The 18579-nt window shown below is 42.5% G+C and overlaps 1 protein-coding gene across 7 annotated transcripts in view; it reads left to right on the top strand.

The window, feature by feature from the left end:
- Positions 1-18579, top strand: part of FREM1 (FRAS1 related extracellular matrix 1) — a 144800-nt gene that overhangs the window by 46096 nt on the left and 80125 nt on the right. For all 7 annotated transcript variants that reach the window (XM_084777577.1, XM_084777575.1, XM_084777574.1 and 4 more), the window contains exons 9-15: positions 2717-3061; positions 3851-3993; positions 9152-9348; positions 10108-10198; positions 11685-11852; positions 14254-14462; positions 16884-16977. In XM_084777577.1, the coding sequence (XP_084633703.1) occupies positions 2717-3061; positions 3851-3993; positions 9152-9348; positions 10108-10198; positions 11685-11852; positions 14254-14462; positions 16884-16977 (1247 nt within the window). The remainder of the gene's footprint in view (positions 1-2716; positions 3062-3850; positions 3994-9151; positions 9349-10107; positions 10199-11684; positions 11853-14253; positions 14463-16883; positions 16978-18579) is intronic.

Raw genomic sequence — 18579 nt, 5'->3', positions numbered from 1 at the left:
AAATCACGGGGCTAGAGAGAAAACTCAGTTGGTACTGTGCTTACTGCGCAAGTGCAAACAGCTGAGTTCAATCCCCAGAGCTGCATAAAAGTCTTGTGGGGGTGGTGTGTGCTCTTAATCCCAGGACTGGGGCTTTCTAGCTAACGACCTTAACCAAATCCATGAGTTCCAGATCTCAGTGACAGGCCCTTCTCCAAAAACAAAGTGGAAGGGACTAGAGAAGTGGCTCAGTGGTAAGAGCACAGGCTGTTCTTCAGGAGGACCAGGTTTGATTCCCAGTACCCACACCGGGGCTCACGATGTCTTTACTTCCTGTTCCAGGGGTTCTGATGCCCTCTTCTGACCTCCATGGGGACAAGGCACACATGAGGCAAACAGATATGCATGAAGCAAAAACATTCACACAGTAAAATTAAAGATATGAAAATTAAAACAACAACAACAACAACAACTACTACAAGAGCAAAGTGGAAGAGGTTAGACAGGTGGCTCAATGCTATAAGCACTTGCTGCTCTTCTAGAAGGCTTGGCTTCAATTTCCACATCCACCTGGCAGTTCATAGCCATCCTTAACTTCAGCTCTGGGGGCTTCTGACTCCCTGCTTCCACAGGCACCAGACATGTATGTGGTTCATAGACATATAAACAACCAAAATACTCATCTACATAACATTTAAAAAAATCTTTTTTTAAAATGGTATAGGGCTCCTGAGAAGTGACAGTTGGGAATGACCTCTGCCATGTGCACTCCCAGATGCATGTGGGTGCTCACACACACACACACACACACACACACACACACACACACACACACACATGCAAACATACACTCAGGCACACACGCAGGTCATATATAACAGGATATGTGTATCACTTATTGGATGTCTTTCCAACTGAAATGATCAAAGTCAGATGATGTGGAGATGTGAGACTCAATTCAGTGTAGGATGCCGGCATCACTTAGGAACCGTGCCTTATGCTTGGCTCATCACTCACACTTCAGGTTTGCTCTGTGGTTGTACCCAGTTAGAGGGCAAAATATTTCTCTCTCATTTCTCCGTTTCAAAAAAAAAATATTCTGAAAAACAGGAGAAAAACCTTTTTAAAAATGCTTCAATAATAATGACGTGACTGTTGTTATTAGTTGCCATAGCTGAAAAAACAGGAATATGTAAGGACAAGGATGGCAGATGAGAAGGGAATAGGCCTCATCAGAGTGGTTGGTGTTCACTTCGTGGCCAAAGTCTGTTCTTATATTGCGCTAAGAATATTTAATTCAACTATCCTCTTATTTCATTTAGCAGTAAAGAAAAGGAAAAACGTTTACTTATCATCAGTTATAGTTGGGGGATTCAGAATTGAAAAGATAACAAATTACAGTAAGTTCTGCCTACTATCTGGATGACAGTGGGAGACAGCCCGGGTTCTGAAACTTTAGCACATAGGCACCCTCAGGGTGGGGCTTAGCAATGCAGGTTGTCCAACCTCCAGAATTTCCGATTAAGAAGGCTCACAAAACAAACAAACAAACAAACAAAATCATGCAAGAGTCCAAGACATTACATGTTTAATAGTTTCCCATTTGGTGCTGATGCTGCTGGGTGGAAAGATTGCTTCCCTAGGCCATGGCAGTGACCTGAGAGTTAACTCATATTTATCAGAGGCTACTGTTGTCCAAATTCTCTCATGTTGTCACGGGCATAGCTGCATCCATAGATATTTGTATGTACTTATGTTTGGCAGGATTGGCCAGAGAAACAAAATGAATAAGATGCATACAAATACATAAGGGTGATTTAGTGTGGTGTGTGTGTGTGTGTGTGTGTGTGTGTGTGTGTGTGTGTGTGTGTGTGTGTGTGTGTATGGAGACTGAGAAGCCTCATGATGTGTTTCTGGAAAGAATTACTCTTTATGTCCAGAAATGCCCACCTAGTAATTCAGTCCTATGCCAAGCCTGTAGAACTAGGAGGGCTAATGAAATAATTCTCGGTCCAGACTAAGGTCAAAGCCCTGAGAAACAAGGTGGGCAACTGTCAGAGAGTTACAGGTCTAAGAGTCCAAAGGCCTACAAAGTTTGGGGATGGGGAGAAGATGACTCAGTGAGAGATAGAGATAAAGATGGAGTGCTAGAGATGGATAGATAGATAAATAGATGATAGACAGATGATAGATAGATAGATGATAGATACATAGGTGATAGACAGATAAATGATAGATAGATAGATAGATAGATAGATAGATAGATGATAGATACATCGATAGATAGAATACATAGATGATAGAGTGCTCACCGTTCCCCTGCATTTTTCCTTAGTTCCATAGCTGTCTGATATCTCTTATTTAACACCTAAAATGAACTATAAACTTATTACTTTCCCGGTGTCACAGAGTTTCAAATACTTGTCTCAAGTCCACACAGGTAGTATTCAATATCAGCTGCTTTAGCTTAGAGCTCACTAACTGCCCAGTCTAAAGACTGTCCTTGACTTATGTTTCGGTTTTACATTTCTAAGGGTGTCATAGGGACTACTCCATATGTGTTTGATTTAGAACCTTTCCAGTTCATGATGGTTTATGGAGCATAACCCCATGGTAGGTTTAGGAGCATCTGTATTGCCACTCCTTTCCGTAGCCCACTGTCCTGTAGTGATGTCTTGCTAAGCCGTTGCCTTGGCTCCCTGTCTTGAATCAGTACCATCTCTGCTCTCTCCATCAGAGGGGAAAGGATTTCTCTTCACTGTGGCTGACCTGCAGGCTGGAGTTGTGCGTTATCATCACGATGACAGTGACACCACCAAAGACTTTGTGGCTTTCAGGATATTTGATGGTCAGCACAGCAGCCATCACAAGTTTCCTATCAACATCTTACCTAAAGATGATAGTCCCCCATTCCTCATAACCAATGTTGTTATTGAACTAGAAGAGGGCCAGACTGTCTTGATCCAAGGGTCCATGCTGAGAGCTTCAGACATGGACTCCAGCGATGATTACATCTTCTTTAACATCACGAAGTCCCCACAGGCTGGGGAGATCATGAAGAAGCCAGGGCCAGGATTGATAGGTAAGTGCTGGGCAGGTAAGATAGCTTCAATGGGATTGAACATTTCTTTGTTTTTACGAGAAGGTTCCTCTGGGTAGCTGTCGTGGACTTCCTTTGTAGACCAGGCAAGCCTTGGACTCACAAAGATCTGCCTGCCTTTGCTTCCCCAAGTGCTGGGATCACAGGAGTGTGCCACTGTGCCCAGTATTGAATCTTTGTGAAATAACTTTGTATTGTGTTCAAATCACAACTAGGAAGCAACGTATTACTTTATAATTATATATAATATATTATATATACGTATATGATTTATTTTATAGTTTTCCCATCTTATACAGTAGAAGCTTAAGACTCACATTGTCACCTCCTTCCTAAGATTATACATCTAGAAAGCTCTGGTGCTAGGCCTCAACATAACTATCATGCCATTAAAAGTTAAATCACCCAAGGAAGGCACCAGAATAAATAAGTCTGAAGTAAACTATTTGGCTTATTCTAAATGATTACTCAAATAATTTCATTAATATATTTGCTTATATTTTGGTGTCTGGAGTTTGACAGTGTAGATCAAATAATTAGAGTTCCTCAGTATATTTGAAATAAAAACTATTCCTTGGAAATAGTTTCCCATTGTTAATCTCCACATTGACATAGGGCAGTTTTTAACTGATGCTCTAGGTTTTGTTAAATGCATTTAGTGCAAATCCTTGGCTATATACAGCACACTAGGCAGAGCAGACATTAGGGAGGCAAGACCAGTTTCACTGCATGCTAACACCTCAAATTGTGTGGTATTTTGTGGCCCCCTAGGGTATCCTGTCCCTGGCTTCCTTCAGAGGGACCTGTTCAATGGGATCATTTACTATCGTCACTTTGGTGGAGAAATCTTTGAAGATTCTTTTGAATTTGTCCTGTGGGACAGCCATGAACCCCCAAATCTCTCAGTGCCACAGGTGAGAGGTCATTTCCAGAACGTCTTCCCAAAGTTTTACATGCTAGTAGTAGTTCTACAAGCTGTTATTAAAAGGTACATGAAAATGGGTTTTGAGATTCAGAGTTTGAAAAGCAACGAATTAGGCAAAAAATAAGCATGTGGCATGTGTCACACCCCACCCCCTGCACACCCCGGACTATGTCTACACTTTGCAAGTTTCCACATGGCAACTGTTTCTAAGGTTACTTAGCCATAGTATATACATAGACAACCTCACAAATGTGCTTGCTTCTCAACACCCTAGAAGACTTTTTTTTTTAAACTAGTGTTTAAATTACAGTTGAGGGTGAGACTTTCTGGAGTTATCCTCCTGTTCATGACAGTAACTAATCTGCCTTTGTTCCTCTTTACTTATCTTTCAAGCAGGTGATAGAAGAAAGTTTCCGAACAGAGCTATTGTGGGAATAGGAACAGATTCCTGGAAAAGTACTGAATACCTAGTAAATACTCAAAAAGTAAATGGATTTACTCACTGTTTGTAAGATCTCAGACCTGACTGGTTCTAGAGGATGTAATTAAGTCTACAGTAAGCAGGAATAAGATGAAGCAAACATTGTCACATAGACATCATAAAAGATGGCATCAGTGTAGCGTACAGACAACAATGGAAGTGTGTACTCCGCAAGGAAGTGGTGATGAGGAAGAGGCGTCACATTTCAAAGGGAGCAATTGAAGTGAAGTGATCGTGGACTTTGTACGATATTGTTATTGGCTGTTTTATGCGTGTTATCTTCAAAGGCAGCATATGCGTGGTCACAGGCAAATCTCAAGCCTAGTCAAGAAAGGATACTTAAAGCTTGTGCTTTGTTGCTATGATGGGTTCCTGGAATGCTACAGCCATGGGTATCAGCCAGTGCACAAAAAGACCAAGTTGCACACCGTTTTGGTGACATGGACATACTGAAGGGGGAGGGTCTGAAAGAATGGTGTCTCAGGGCTTGGGACCTGAAGAAGTCAGCGCTGTCCTTTAGGATAGGATGGGGAGTGAGTTGTTAGAAAAAATAAAACCTCTGGGGCTGGAGAGATGTCTTAGAGGTTAAGAGCACTGACTGTTCTTCCAGAGGTTCTGAGTTCACCTCCCACAACCACATGGTGGCTCACAACCATTTATAATGTGATCTGATGCCCTCGTCTGGTGAGCAGGTGTATGCGCAGGCAGAACACTGTATATGCAGCCCATACACCCTCTGAATACATCTGCCTTTTTACTGACAAGTCAGCTCCTTTTAAAGTAATCACCCTCCCTCTCTTATTTCACCAATGTGTCATACCTGACACTTCTGGGCTAAGCTTCTACAGGAGACTGTGGTTGACTTAGTAGTTCAGAATAGTAGCCACCAGCCGGATCTATTTCTGAATCTATGCATGTGTTGGAGTTGTTCCTAGAACATCATACCATGTTTAGAAGCCTCTATGTCTTTTCCAAAGTAAAGATTTCAGGGTTTCTTTCTTTTTTCTTGTTAAACATATAAGAAATCAAGAGAAATATGATATCTCTCTATAATATAGACTGTTAGTGAAAACTCTTAAGACAATTATTTCTAAATATAGGCAAGTAAATCAGTCTAAGTTCTATAGGTCTAGCTATAAATTCATTTTGTATCATGGATGAGTTCTTTTATTTTGATTTATTTCTATTTATTTGTGTGTTGTGTGCACATACATGTGTGCATGCATGTTTGGGTGCTTGTGGAGGCCAGAAGAGGGCATCGGATCTCCTAGATCTAAAGATTTAGACAATTGTGATCTGCCATGTGGATGCTGGGAATGGAACCTTGGTCCTCTGTAAGAGCAGTAAGCGCTCTTACCCAGTGCAACGAGAATATCTTGTATATTGTATGGATGTATCTCCTGTCAATTAAAAAAAGTCATGGCCTGTAGGAAAGGGTAGAATAAAAGGTGGGACATCCAGTAGGCAGAAATGATTCTGAGATAGAATTCTGAGGGAGATTTATCCAGGAAGGCAAACACACGGTGAGGAGGACAAATGCATGATACCTGAGCAGAGGTAAGCAGCCATGTGGCAGAATGTAGATTAGTGTAAATGGGTTATTTTAAGTTATGAGCTAGTCAGAGAAGATCCTAGCTATATGACCTAGGTATTTGTAAATGTATTTTGAGTCTTATAAGTCATTATTCTGGGAGCTTGGGGCTGGGAGGAAAAACACTCATGGTCTACTATACACCAGTGAACCATCTATCCAGCCCCAAGATGTTTTTATTGGTATGTTTTAAGGATCATATTTAACATACTTCCCTGCTTTGGTGTTCTTATATTTATGAGCCAGGGAAGAAAGACTAAGTGAAAAGGCTACAAAGTTATCCTGTGTTTATGCAGTATGTGGTTTGGATTTTTGTTTTTTGTTTGTTTTGTTTTTCTCTTAAACACAGGTGCCCTCTCTGTATATCTGTAGGTTTCCCACCAATGATTCAGCAAACCGACGGTAGATAATATATTTTAAATGGCCTCTGTTCTGAACCTGCACGTGCTGTTCTACTTGTCTTTATTCCCTAAGCCATATGGACCATACTGCTTGTTTCACATTTGCTTTCTATTAAATACAAGCACTGTGGATGTGATTTGAAGTGTATAAGGGGATACATGGAGGCTTTATGCAAATACCCCACCTTTTCTATAAGGACTGGAACACCCACAGATTCACAGGTCCATAGTGGAGCAGTGCAGCTCCTGGAACCTATTTCCTGATGACACCAAGGGATGACTCTTTTACTAGTTCAGATTGTGTGTTCACCCCAGCTCTTTACCCAGCATCTCCACTTGCCTCTGCCATCAGCATTTAAAAGGTATCTTGTTCAACACACGTTTAGTATATTTTCCTAAAAGCTTGCACAAAACTACTATAGTCAATAGAGTGACCAGCTCTAACAGTGGAAGTCATTCTTGGTACCCAGAGATGACACTGGGCCTTCTCAAACAAAGAAAAACAATAAGCAGAACCAGAGCTCAGGGCACACGAAGGATCAATAATTCAAGACACAAGAAAGTCAGACACCACCTGGGGAAATGTAACGACAGAGCTTGAATCTGAAGGGTCAGGGTCTGACCCAGTTTTTCGGCATGTCAGCCTTTCACTTCTTATTCTAAATCTGTGTAAGACTGTCTGTGTGTCCTGCTGCCACACGGACAGTGGAGGACTTGAGGGAAGCTGGGGTCGAGAGGCTGGTGACTGGTATGAAAACTGGTTCCCACTCTGCCTGAGAATGGGTTCTTAATAATATCTTTGTTATGAACAGATTTCAGCACAATGAGAATGCTTTTATTTCTCTGTGGAGTTTGCTGAAATGGAATTTCTCTTGCCCACAGACACACACACTAATTGTCTGAGCATGCATAAATATGTAAAGACACATCAACTTAGGCGATCATAAAGCATGTTGAAAAATGCGCCCACCAAGAATTACTACAGGGGATAAAAAGCATGCTCTTCCATTCTTCTTTCATAAAGAACACACTGGAGAATAAATTAGCATGGAAAATGGTCTCTTTGAAGGCACAATAACTATTGTTTCCTTATTAAATCCAGTTTTTCAATTAAGGAGAGACTCACTGATCCACACTATCGCTGTGAGGGCCCATAGAGGATTTCTGAACTTGGTAGATTAGAAAAATACTGTAGGTGGAAGGAAATCATGACACAGATTTGGGAGACCAGAATTGTCATTGTCTTTGTATTCTTCTATTTTGGTAACTGGCCTTAGTTTTCAATCACTCTAATAAAACAATTTAGTGATTTATAGACAACAGAAACCTTTTTTTTTAAAAAACCATCAGAAGTCCAGGGTCAAGGGAGCATCCAGTTCACTGTCTGGTGAGGGTGGCTCTTTGTGGGTGGCACCTTGTTGCTTTGTCCTCCTAAGAGGACAAACTCTGTGCCGACATAAGGCAGAACAGGATGGAAGGACTAGATTACTCCTTTAACTACTTTTATAGGGATCCGACCCGTTTGTGGGGACAGGTGCTTCCTGACCTAATCACCTCAGCACTGCTGCGCTGCTGGTGAAGGTCCAAGACAAATCTTGGAGCAGGCCACAAACACTCAGTGGAACTGCAAGGAATAAGCTGAGTTCAGAAACAGTTCCAACTGAGAAACTGGAAGGTGAGCCTAGAAGGTTGGGTTCCTAGAGGCAGCAAGAGATAAGCATTAGGTTGAAGAAACAATATGATATGAATCCAAGGGAGGGGAGCGTGGGCTACCATGTGACACTAGGATGCTGAATTTATGTTGAAAGACAACAAAACATGAAGTTGAAAAGTACAGAATGTGTAAGCTGTGAAAGATCTTGGATGACATGTGAAAGAGTTTGAATAATGTTACTTCCTAAATGGTTGTTTCAAGGTTTGGGGGTGGGGGAGGAAGTAATTTAACTAATTTGATGTGTGTGTGTGTGTGTGTGTGTGCGCGCGCACGCGTGCGTGTTTACGTTAATGCAAGTTAGTAAAAAGTAAAGACTAGGAAGTGGGGTTAGGGCTGTTGCAATGGCATAAGGAAAACAACTTACATGAATGGCAGAGGAAATTTGCAAGTCGAAACTTGGCAGTGGGTAGGGTGGGGGTGAGGAAGGAGAAACCAAGAGTGACGGCAAGATGTCTAAGATTGAAACCAAGAGCAAGAGCAAGGCATCTAGGATTAATGATGGAGTAGAGCGGGGAGCAAAGAAACACAGCTGATTTCTAGGAAGGAGATGGAAAATAAGATCAGGGTTGTAGTTTGGGTTCTACATGCCTGTTTCCTGACACTCTCAATTGATTTGCTAGAATTGTGATGAATATGTGTGTATATATATATTCCTGGCTGTCCTGGAATTTCTATGTAGACTATACTAGCCTTGAACTCACAGAATTCCTCCACCCCTGCTTTTTGAGTGTGGGATTAAAGGTGTTTTCTACCACATCTGGCACAATGATTATATTTTTAAAATCAGATGAGTGAAGTTTTAGTAGTGTTTAAATCATTTGACAGAAGGTTTTTTATTTTTTGTTTTTTATCAATGCCAGTTTGGAGAAGTTGTCTTAACTGTTCCTAGGTAATCATGGAGCACTCTGTTTGGTGTTTTCTTGTATTTCAATTTAACAGAAATACGTGTTTTCATTCCAGGTGGTGACTATCCACATCACTCCAGTAGATGACCAGCTTCCAAAAGAAGCTCCTGGCATTTCCCGGCATTTGGTTGTCAAGGAAACGGAGGTGGCCTACATCACTAAAAAGCACCTACATTTCCTAGACATGGAGTCACATGATGGGGAGCTTATCTACACAGTAACACGTCCTCCATGTTTCTCCTTCAGCCACAGGTGTCTTTGTAAAACTACAATTGAGATGTAATATGAATACATTAATAAAATATATTTAAAAAGAGAGAGATCAAAAAGATGGATCATCTGCTTTCTACCTACAATGAAACTTTTAAAAAATTGATTGTGGTGCAGAGGGGTCCCTGCAAGCATTGTGGCAGACAGGAACATGAACCATGCCACAATGCTTGCTGGGCATGAATCACGAAGAATTGAGAATCAAAACTCGGGTTAGCCTGACTTAGCTGGTCTGTACCAACCTTCTAGAGGCCAAGGCTGGTGGTTTACTACCAGAATATTTAAACACAGTACACTTTGGGGGAAATGTTTCCTGGTATAATACAATCCCCAGCGTGCAAGGAGGCATACTTACATTGAAACTCCATGGGTTCTGGAGATAAGCTACCTGTATTAGTTTAAGGGACTAAGGGAGGATCTGGCATGCTCTTGATCATACAGTTAGTGTGGATGTCATTTGAGATCTTAGCGACCTCTGGTCCTGGTTGGGGGAGCTGGACATGGCCTGGCCCTACAGATATAGGTCACCAGGCTGTTCATCACTCCGACTCTCAGCCTTCTTGATGGAAGCACACACTATATATCCTTTCCTTTAAGAGGATAATACTGTGGACTTAACATCCCTAGTTACTCTGGTGGTCTGTGGGCACCAGAACCTTCATACTCCCAACAATTGTGCATGTTTTGATTTAATTTTTCTTAGCTGAAAAAATAAGCTGACATGATTTGTATTTCTCTTAGACATTTGGATGCTGGGAAGTTGTTCATGGTGGACAGCATACCAAAGCTAACCAAAAATCCTTCAGCTCTGGGGCTGAGGTCATTTACTCAGGTATGAAAATTGTAAATATATATATATATATATACACACACACACACACACACATACACACACACACATATTGGCCAACACCGTATGTAATGTGTCTTCTGAGAAGGTATGGTGTAGCCCAGTGTTGTGTCTGAGATACTGCCCAGTCACTTCTGTCTCAGTGCCTCATGTCTTTATCCCTGTGCTTGAACACTTCTGGTAAACAGGTGACATCTGCTTGAGAGACCTCCATCAAATTGAATGTAACTTCCAACCTTGCTATAAATGCACAAGCCTGTGACGTCATGCTGCCAGTGGCAGGACACTGATTTCAGGCCCCATGCCCATGTTCTTATTCCGCCTACAGCAGGTCACTCATCTTCTCCTGTTTTAGTTTCTCATGGTAGCCAGTACCAAGGACCACGTACTCTGTACTTCAAAACAAGAGCCCAGAAGCTAGAGGTGAGGCGACTGTGGCATTGGCAGGTTGTGCTCGTCTGAGCCCTGCAGACAACCTTCCCTCCCTGTGCTGTAGCAGCGAGTGTTTGTTAGCAGCTTTTGATATTCCTTGGCTTGTAGATGCATTGTTTTTTTCAGCCTTGCTGCCTGTCAGTCAAGTCTCCCCCCATCAGTCTCTTCCTGTTACAGGGAGACCAGTTGTATTGGATTGAGGACCCATGCTACTTAAGTATTTCCACTATGTACATATTCCTTTTTCTCTTTCTTTTCTCTTTTTAAATTACTTTTCTTTCTTTTTTGTTTGTTTGTTTGTTTGTTTGTTGAGACGGTTTCTCTTGGCTGTCCTAGAACTTGCTTTGTAGACCAGGCTGGCCTTGAACTCATCGTGATCCACCTGCCTCTGCCTCCCTCTGCCTCTCTCTGCCTCCCTGAGTGCTGGGATTAAAAGTGTGCACCACGACAACCTGGCTGGCTCCATTTCTAAATAAATCCACACTCTAAGGTTCTAAGGATTAGAATTTCAATATTGTCATTTTATAGGGGTGCAGCCTATCCCATAATAATAGCCTCAGATCACTCCTATGAACTCTCCTCTGCAGACCCCATGGGGTCTGGTATATGGGTGCTCAGGCACCAGACATCTGTGGTTTGGGGCTAGCTACGTCTGCTTTCTTCATGATTAGAAGCCGTAAATGTGTTCAGGGCTATTGTTTCACCAACTTTACAAATGCGGGACTGGGCTTTGTAGGCGTGCACAGCTTGTGGTTCGTGCAGTGACTGCATGGCGAGATAGGGTAAAGCCTGCCCTTCGGAGAGGTGCTTGGCCTCCATCATTTGACATACTGCCTGACTTCATCCATCCTTCCTCTTACATGTAGACAGCGTGGTTTACAAAGTAGAGACCTGGGCATCTTTCCATCTGTGGTGACACTCACCATACTCCAGATCAATTCACGCTGCGGGGTGGGGGGTTGGGTTTGGACTTTAGGTTGCTAAAGGATTCTGGTCTCTGCAAATCAACGCATGTCCATCTCAATTTGCTTTGCAGCATGCCGTGAACCATATGAAAGTGGCCTACATGCCACCCATGCAAGACATAGGTCCCACACCTCGACATGCGCAGTTCACGGTGTCTGTCAGTAACCAACATGGAGGTACTTTGCCCGGAATCTGCTTCAACATCACCATTCTCCCAGTGGACAATCAGGTTCCTGAGGTATGCAGGGTTTGACATGGAGGGCCAAGAGGAGGGAGAGAGAGAAAGAAGTAATGTTTGTATTTCCTAGCTGCAGTATAGGAAGAAAGCAGGGGTGAATGTGGGTGGGAGACTATCTCCCACGGGACTTCGCGTCTGAAAGGTGAGAATTTTTCAATGTTGAATTTGGCATTGTTTTCAAAGCCTTTCATTCTGCCGCGATCAGGAGAAGGAGATTAAATGATGGGTCTCTTAGCAACCAGAAGAACCTATTTGCTCTCACCACAGGCCAGCTATGCTGCTGTGTGATCCAAAGAAGCTTTTTAATTTTCCAGAATGAATTAGGATGGAACCTTTTGTCTTACCCTGTGCCATTGCTCAATGTTTGTGGACGTCTTAAGGGGCCTGAGTTTTTCTTAAACCCAAACTACAAAGGTGTTGCTACCTGTTGTCATCTCTCTGAGGCTGTTTTGCTGTGAGAGGTTTTGTTTTGTTTTGTTTCTGGACCACTCTTCCTTAAGACTACTATACTTGATTAGTGTGACTATTATTGGGATATTTTCTTTTCTTCTTAAAAGTAGAAAGACAAAGGAATATTATTCCCCATTTGTTATAGACCAGAGGACTCTAGACCTTCCCAGCTTCATTCCCAAGGAAAAGGGTGAATTTCTCAAGCATCTACCCACCTGAACATAGCCAGCCCTCATACCTTCTTTCCTGGTCACTCAGCCTTGCGGCACCTGCCTCAGGTCAGCCAACAGACTGCTTAACGGAAGGCCCAAGGGACTGCACTTCCTCAATATGCAGAAATGGCTCGACGGGTCTAAATGATATTTTAAGTTGTTAGGTTGAGCACCTTTAAGGGGCAGGCGGTTTCCTAACCAGGCTGACTTGGAGTTTCTCTGGACAATACAGAGCTGTAACAGCACTGAGCCCACAGCCTCCATGGCTGGAAGGGAGGGTGCACTGTGCAGAGCCCCCACTGGTGACAGTGGCCCAGCCTCTCCAGCTGGAGGGCTTGCCATCTATGGTGGACAAGTGTTACGCAGCTGCAGCTAAGATATCTGTGCTAACTCGATATGGGACCCCTTCCCTTCTGAGAACCTGGCCTAAGGCTTGTGGTGAAAACAAGTCAGAACAGCTATGAAACGAACTCAATTCTATTTCAATTAGGCCATCCTTTTCCATATATGAAATTCGGATCTTGAACCAACCGAAAGCATCCCCTACAACACTTGCTGAGAAATCTTCTTTTATGCAAAAAAGTCCAATCTTAGAGAAAGGTGATCTTCGCAGGAAGTGGTAGGCAGATGGAAGATTTACCTTCATTTGAAAGAAGATGAGGTCTTAGGGCTATGGTGAATATTGATCTATCTCTTTTATTTGTGGGCTAGGGAAAAAATGAAATAGCATGTCAAAGAACTGAGGATATCAGAAATTGAACTAGTACTTACACATATGAAATCAACTTGAGTGATAATCATTCATTAGGGCATGTTGGCTCCATGCAAGCCTGGAGCCTCCTAAGTGCTACTCATTAAGCCCTGGGTTTGTAATGTTTGAACTTGCTCTAAAAGAAAGTATTTTGAAAATCATCTCATGTAGTAAAACATATTTCCCTATTTTGGATACTAACTTGATGCACCAGGAAATCAGGGTCGATATGCATGGTCCTTGGTGCATATCCCCTCTGGAAAAGAGTTCCGTGTGTGCCTTAGCAATGATTGTAGATTATAGTTTTCTATACTTGCTTAATCATAAAACATGTCTTGCCTGCTCTTAGCCTGGTAATAAAATATACCAAGGTGCTCTATCTAACTTGCTTTGTGCTTATGATTAAATTGTTAGTCAAGTAAACACTGGGTTTTTTTTTTAATATCGAAATTACCCTTGTATGTCTTAATCTTTAAGTCTAGTGTTTGAATAAGTTTACTTCCCATGGAATTGTAACTCATGTCTTCATTCTTCCTGTCCTCACTTTGTCTATAAAACACACAGTGGAGTTTTCATCTTCTTCCTGTATCTTAAAAAAATATTAGTGCTTTTAAAAAAAGAGATGGATCTCTTCCTTCATAGGGACTTGGCAAAGGCTGAGTGAGCGAAGGTGGGAGTCACTCTTGGGTTCATGACTGCAGCAACCACTCCTTTGCTGATTCTGCTACAGAGGCTCTGGACACTTGCAGCATGTGTGCTTTCAAGTTAGAGATCTGCCTTTGAGTCTTTGTATCTATCAATACTTGGAATTGACAATATTCAATTAAAAATTCTTTAGCCAAATTAGCTCTGAATGCATCTGTTTACAAGCATTCCTAAACAGTTGATTGACATGTGAAGATGGTACCAGGAGGTCTCTGGGATCAATGCTTGTGTTCAGGGATGCCTCCTGGAACATGGCCCTGAGTGTCTCCTTCCTTCTTTCTAGGTTTTCACCAACACCCTGCGCGTGGCGGAGGGCGGTCAGTGCACCATCAGCACGGAGTACATTTCAGTGTCTGATGTGGACACCCCACTGGACAGCATCTGCCTCTCTCTTCAGGAGAGGCCTCTGCATGGCAGGGTAGAGCTGGATGGATTTCCTCTAAATGCAGGAGGCGCATTTTCTTGGCGAGATCTCCATACCTCAAGAGTTAGGTTAGAAGATTTTGTGGCCTTTCCTATCTATGCAGAGGCTCTCTGTCTAGGTCAATGGTGGAACACGGCGAAGGGAAAGGAGCCTGTCGAATTCTCTCCAGAACAGCAGGCCACTTCATATTGCTAAGGGTCAATTGAAAATCCAACAAGTAAAAAGAAAAATTCACTTTCCTCCAGACATTTTTTTTTTATCTCTGGCTTACTGTAGTAGAGGGAATGAGTTTATGAATATTTGTGCAACAAAAATTAATTGCCATGAATATTAATTTTGCTACAATGGCACTTATCACAAACTCAGCTGGGACTGAAATACTCTGTGCAGCTAATTGGAGTTGGCTCTGAGCAAAGGCAGTTTCAGAACCTTGGGAACCTAGGGCTAGGACATTATTGATCAGCCAGATACGGTAGCCTACACTTCTAATCCCAATGCTTGGGATCCTGAGCCAGGAGGATTGTGAGCTCAAGGCCAGCCTGGTAAGAACAGAGGGAAGGAGGAATGGGGCTGGGGGCGGGGCTAGCTTTGTCCAACTATAGTTTAAATGTAAGCTTTTATATTTATTCTATTGGGTACCGGCTTGCAGGTAAGCACATAGGGCCTGCTGGTGGGTGGGCTGTGGAACCAGACTCAGGTCTCTGGAGCCAGAGATGGAGAAATCCTGCCTCTTGGCCTCACAGTAGCTCACAGAAGTTTGAGATCTTCACTTCCTCTACCTGATAGAGTTACAAGGCACCTTTTTCACAAAATCAAGTGAAACATCTCTGGGAAACAAGGCAGACTACTTAACAGTAATGCCACGCAGACAGGCATACTAATTTTTACCTACAAAATCTGACAAAATGGACATCTCATCCATTTTTAGTGGCACATGGTAGCGGGCGTTTGTTGCCAAATGTTTAGTTTTGAGCCAGGAAGTTCGCTAGGGACGGGAAGCTTTGTACAAGATCACGTAAACCTTCGCTGCCCAGTTACACCACAGACTTACAACATTGTGTGACCTCTTCCAGCATTTACCAATTCCTATCAAGATTCTCCTGTTTTGTTTATAGTTTGGATTTTGACATCTCAGCTCTTAGCTACATGTTAGAAAAGACTTTTGTTTAGGCAGCTCTGGGATGAATGGTGAAGAAAAAAAGGAGAAGTATTTGTTAGAGTTCTGGGTATAATCACTTTTCTAGAGAATTGCAGTTAAGATTTTTTAAAAAAGTCATCTAGCCTCAGTCATCAGGGCTGACATTCTGACATTCCATTCTCAGCGTTGCAGAACTAAGCACAAAGATGTGGCGGCATTAATAGCAAAGACCTGCTCGCCTCCACCACCACACTTCACATGAACACCCTCAGGTACACTTAGCTGTTTTCGGGATAGCAGCATTGTAATATGGATCAGTAAATTATAATTTGTAATTATTTTTGACTAAACAGTAAGCGGCACAGGAAAGCAAAGCACAGAGAGTAGTGTGTATGAGAGTCAAGTGTGCGGCACTGTGTGTGTCTCCCCCGACACTGGAATGAAACCCATTACCACTCTATTGGTGACCCATTTTGAATAGGATATAGTCCCCTTTGTCTATATAGCAATATCATACATACTTTTGTATTCAAATCCTAGGGTGTAATTCCATTTGTTAATATGAACAGATCATTGGTATGCTTTAAAAAAAAAAGGCTACTTAGAATTAATTGAGTATCATTGTAGTGGGCTAAAGAGTATGTGAAAAGCCTATAATTACTTTCTTTAAAAAACATGACTTGATTAAGAGGAAGATAGGGCCAAAGTCAGAGCAAATAAAGGTATTTTAAACCTGAGGAGCTGTGAGACTCTTCGGCTGAGCTAAGGAACTTACAAATGGAACATGGACCATGGTGGGGGGAGGTGATACCTAATTCATAGATCAAGGCTTCAGGGAGGAGTGGGACCGCTTGAGAGTGCAGGAGGGGAGTTGGGAGGCACAGAGGTCATGGAGTCCTCAAAGCCATCCACTGTTACATAGATACCAGGCCACGTACTTCCCAATCGTCATAGGGGCCATCGGAAGACTGCTTTCTGAAATGAGTTTTCAAGGTTCTTTTACGTTATGCGTGTTTTTGTGCATGCGTGTCCATACTGTAAGGGCAGTGGAGGGTTTTACTGTTAAGCTGTCTTTCTAGCCTCCATAAGGCTGTTCTTTGTTTTGGGGAACACATTACCAATGCATACACAATGTTTTTTTTCCCAGGCAACGCAATTTTACATTTAGGGATCGTGAGTGGCTACACATGTTTCCGTTCAGAGTTAAATTACTTCTTGTCTTATTTACTCATTCAAATATTTATTTATTTAGTGAAGTCACCACCCTGGTTGTGGAGGGGTGCTTGTGATGTACAGCTCTGTTTACACCCATGTGTTTTTTGAGAACTTAGCTTCCGTCTTGTCCCTGTAGGTATCACCATGACGGATCTGAGGTTCTTCGGGATGAGATATTCTTGGAGGTCACAGATGGCACAAACTCAGCAGAATTTGTTCTACACATTGAGGTAGGCAGAAAGTTTCATCCGAGTCATTTGAATGTAAAGTCCTGTCAGGGTCCCAAAATAACATGAAATACACAAATTCCAAAGCAAAAGGTGTGTGAATCTGGAGCCAGCCTGGAGTCTGGAAACAGCCATATTCATCCTCTCTCCTTCCTCTTCCTCCCCAGCTCATCTCAAGCTAGAATTACTCTAAGCTTAAATCTGTCAGATTCGCCATCCTACTGACCACATTCTCCCAAGTTCAGAGTCTGCAGACTTTATAGCAGGTGGTATCCTCTTGCAAGGAGAGTTGCATTATTCATGTCATCCTGGAGCAAAGACAAAGCTGGGAGCTGGCAGTACTCTGGTGGTGTGGCGATTCCTCCAGGGGCCTCAAGTTCCTGGTTCTCCCACTGATCCGGCAGCTTTCTGAAACTGAAGGTGCTGTTCCCCCATCACTGCCACTGGCATCTTCCTGGATGCTCTTGCTGCCACTGTCACTGCCAGACTAAAGCCCAAGCGAGCCCTCGTGCCCCTGATAAAATTTCTTAGAGTGAAGAAAGATGATGTAAATCTTTAATGAATTCATGCAGAAGACATGAACAGAGATAGGTATTTTTCTTCATGGACCAAAAGGAAAGCAGACGGTTGCGTTTCTAAAGCATTGAATAGATAACTGAGCTGGAGAATCTTTGCACTCATCCCTGAGCCCTTTATAAGAAAGCACCAACATGGCGCTCTGGGCATTTGTCTTAAAGAGTTATATCCACTCATTTATACATTCAACAAACATTTAATAAGCACCTCCTGTAACATATGCGGGGCCCTAGAGAGATGCTTCCAGAACTATTATGAACAAGATGATTGAGGTTCCTGCTCCTGAGATTATTGACCACAGATGATGACAGCCACTAACTGAAGAATCACAAAGATAATTGATTAAAACGTGTATGTGTGTTATGAACAGGAGCATAAGTAATAGAACTTCTTAATTAGCCTCAGCAATCAGGAAACCTTCCTTGAAAAATGCACACAGGATCTGAGGTAGAAATTAGTTGCACATAGAAAGGGAGACAGGATGTACTGGACAGGCTCAAGGGGTGAGGCTGAGGCCATAAGAGATGCTGAAGAGTGTGTGCTTCATTTAAAAAAATGGAGTCAGGGTGTTGAAGCACCCTGAGCCCTCTAGAAACATGGAGTGAGGTATGAACAGACAGGACACAGAAGGTCTCTGCAGGCCGGCCACTTGATGTTTTATGGAGCTCGGTTTGGCTGAAGTATGTGAAAGGTTGTGTAGGGCTGAAAGAGTACACAGGTTCATGGGTCAGATTTGACCAAACCAACCAACAAAACAACCAACCAACCAACCAACCAACCAGAAACCCTTTCAGCATACATCAGGCTGTGACTGTGAACTCCAAGGAAGAATTCCCTCCGTTCTCATCTTACAGATGTACATTTTCTGATTTCCGCATGGTCTTTTTTTTTTTTTTTTCCAATCCGGAGAGCCAATTCAATCCTATGTTGCTTTGCTTTCCTTTCTACTTGAGGCTTCATGTTCATGAATGTGAGAGAAAAACACTTTGCCAAGCTCAGACCTGGAGCTGACTGACTGATTATGGAGTT

Source organism: Acomys minous, assembly GCF_964271855.1.
Source record: "Acomys minous genome assembly, chromosome: 1".
NCBI classification, from domain to species: Eukaryota; Metazoa; Chordata; class Mammalia; order Rodentia; family Muridae; genus Acomys; species Acomys minous.
Note: the sequence above shows the minus strand (reverse complement) of the source record. Positions and strands in the feature narration are given on the sequence as shown.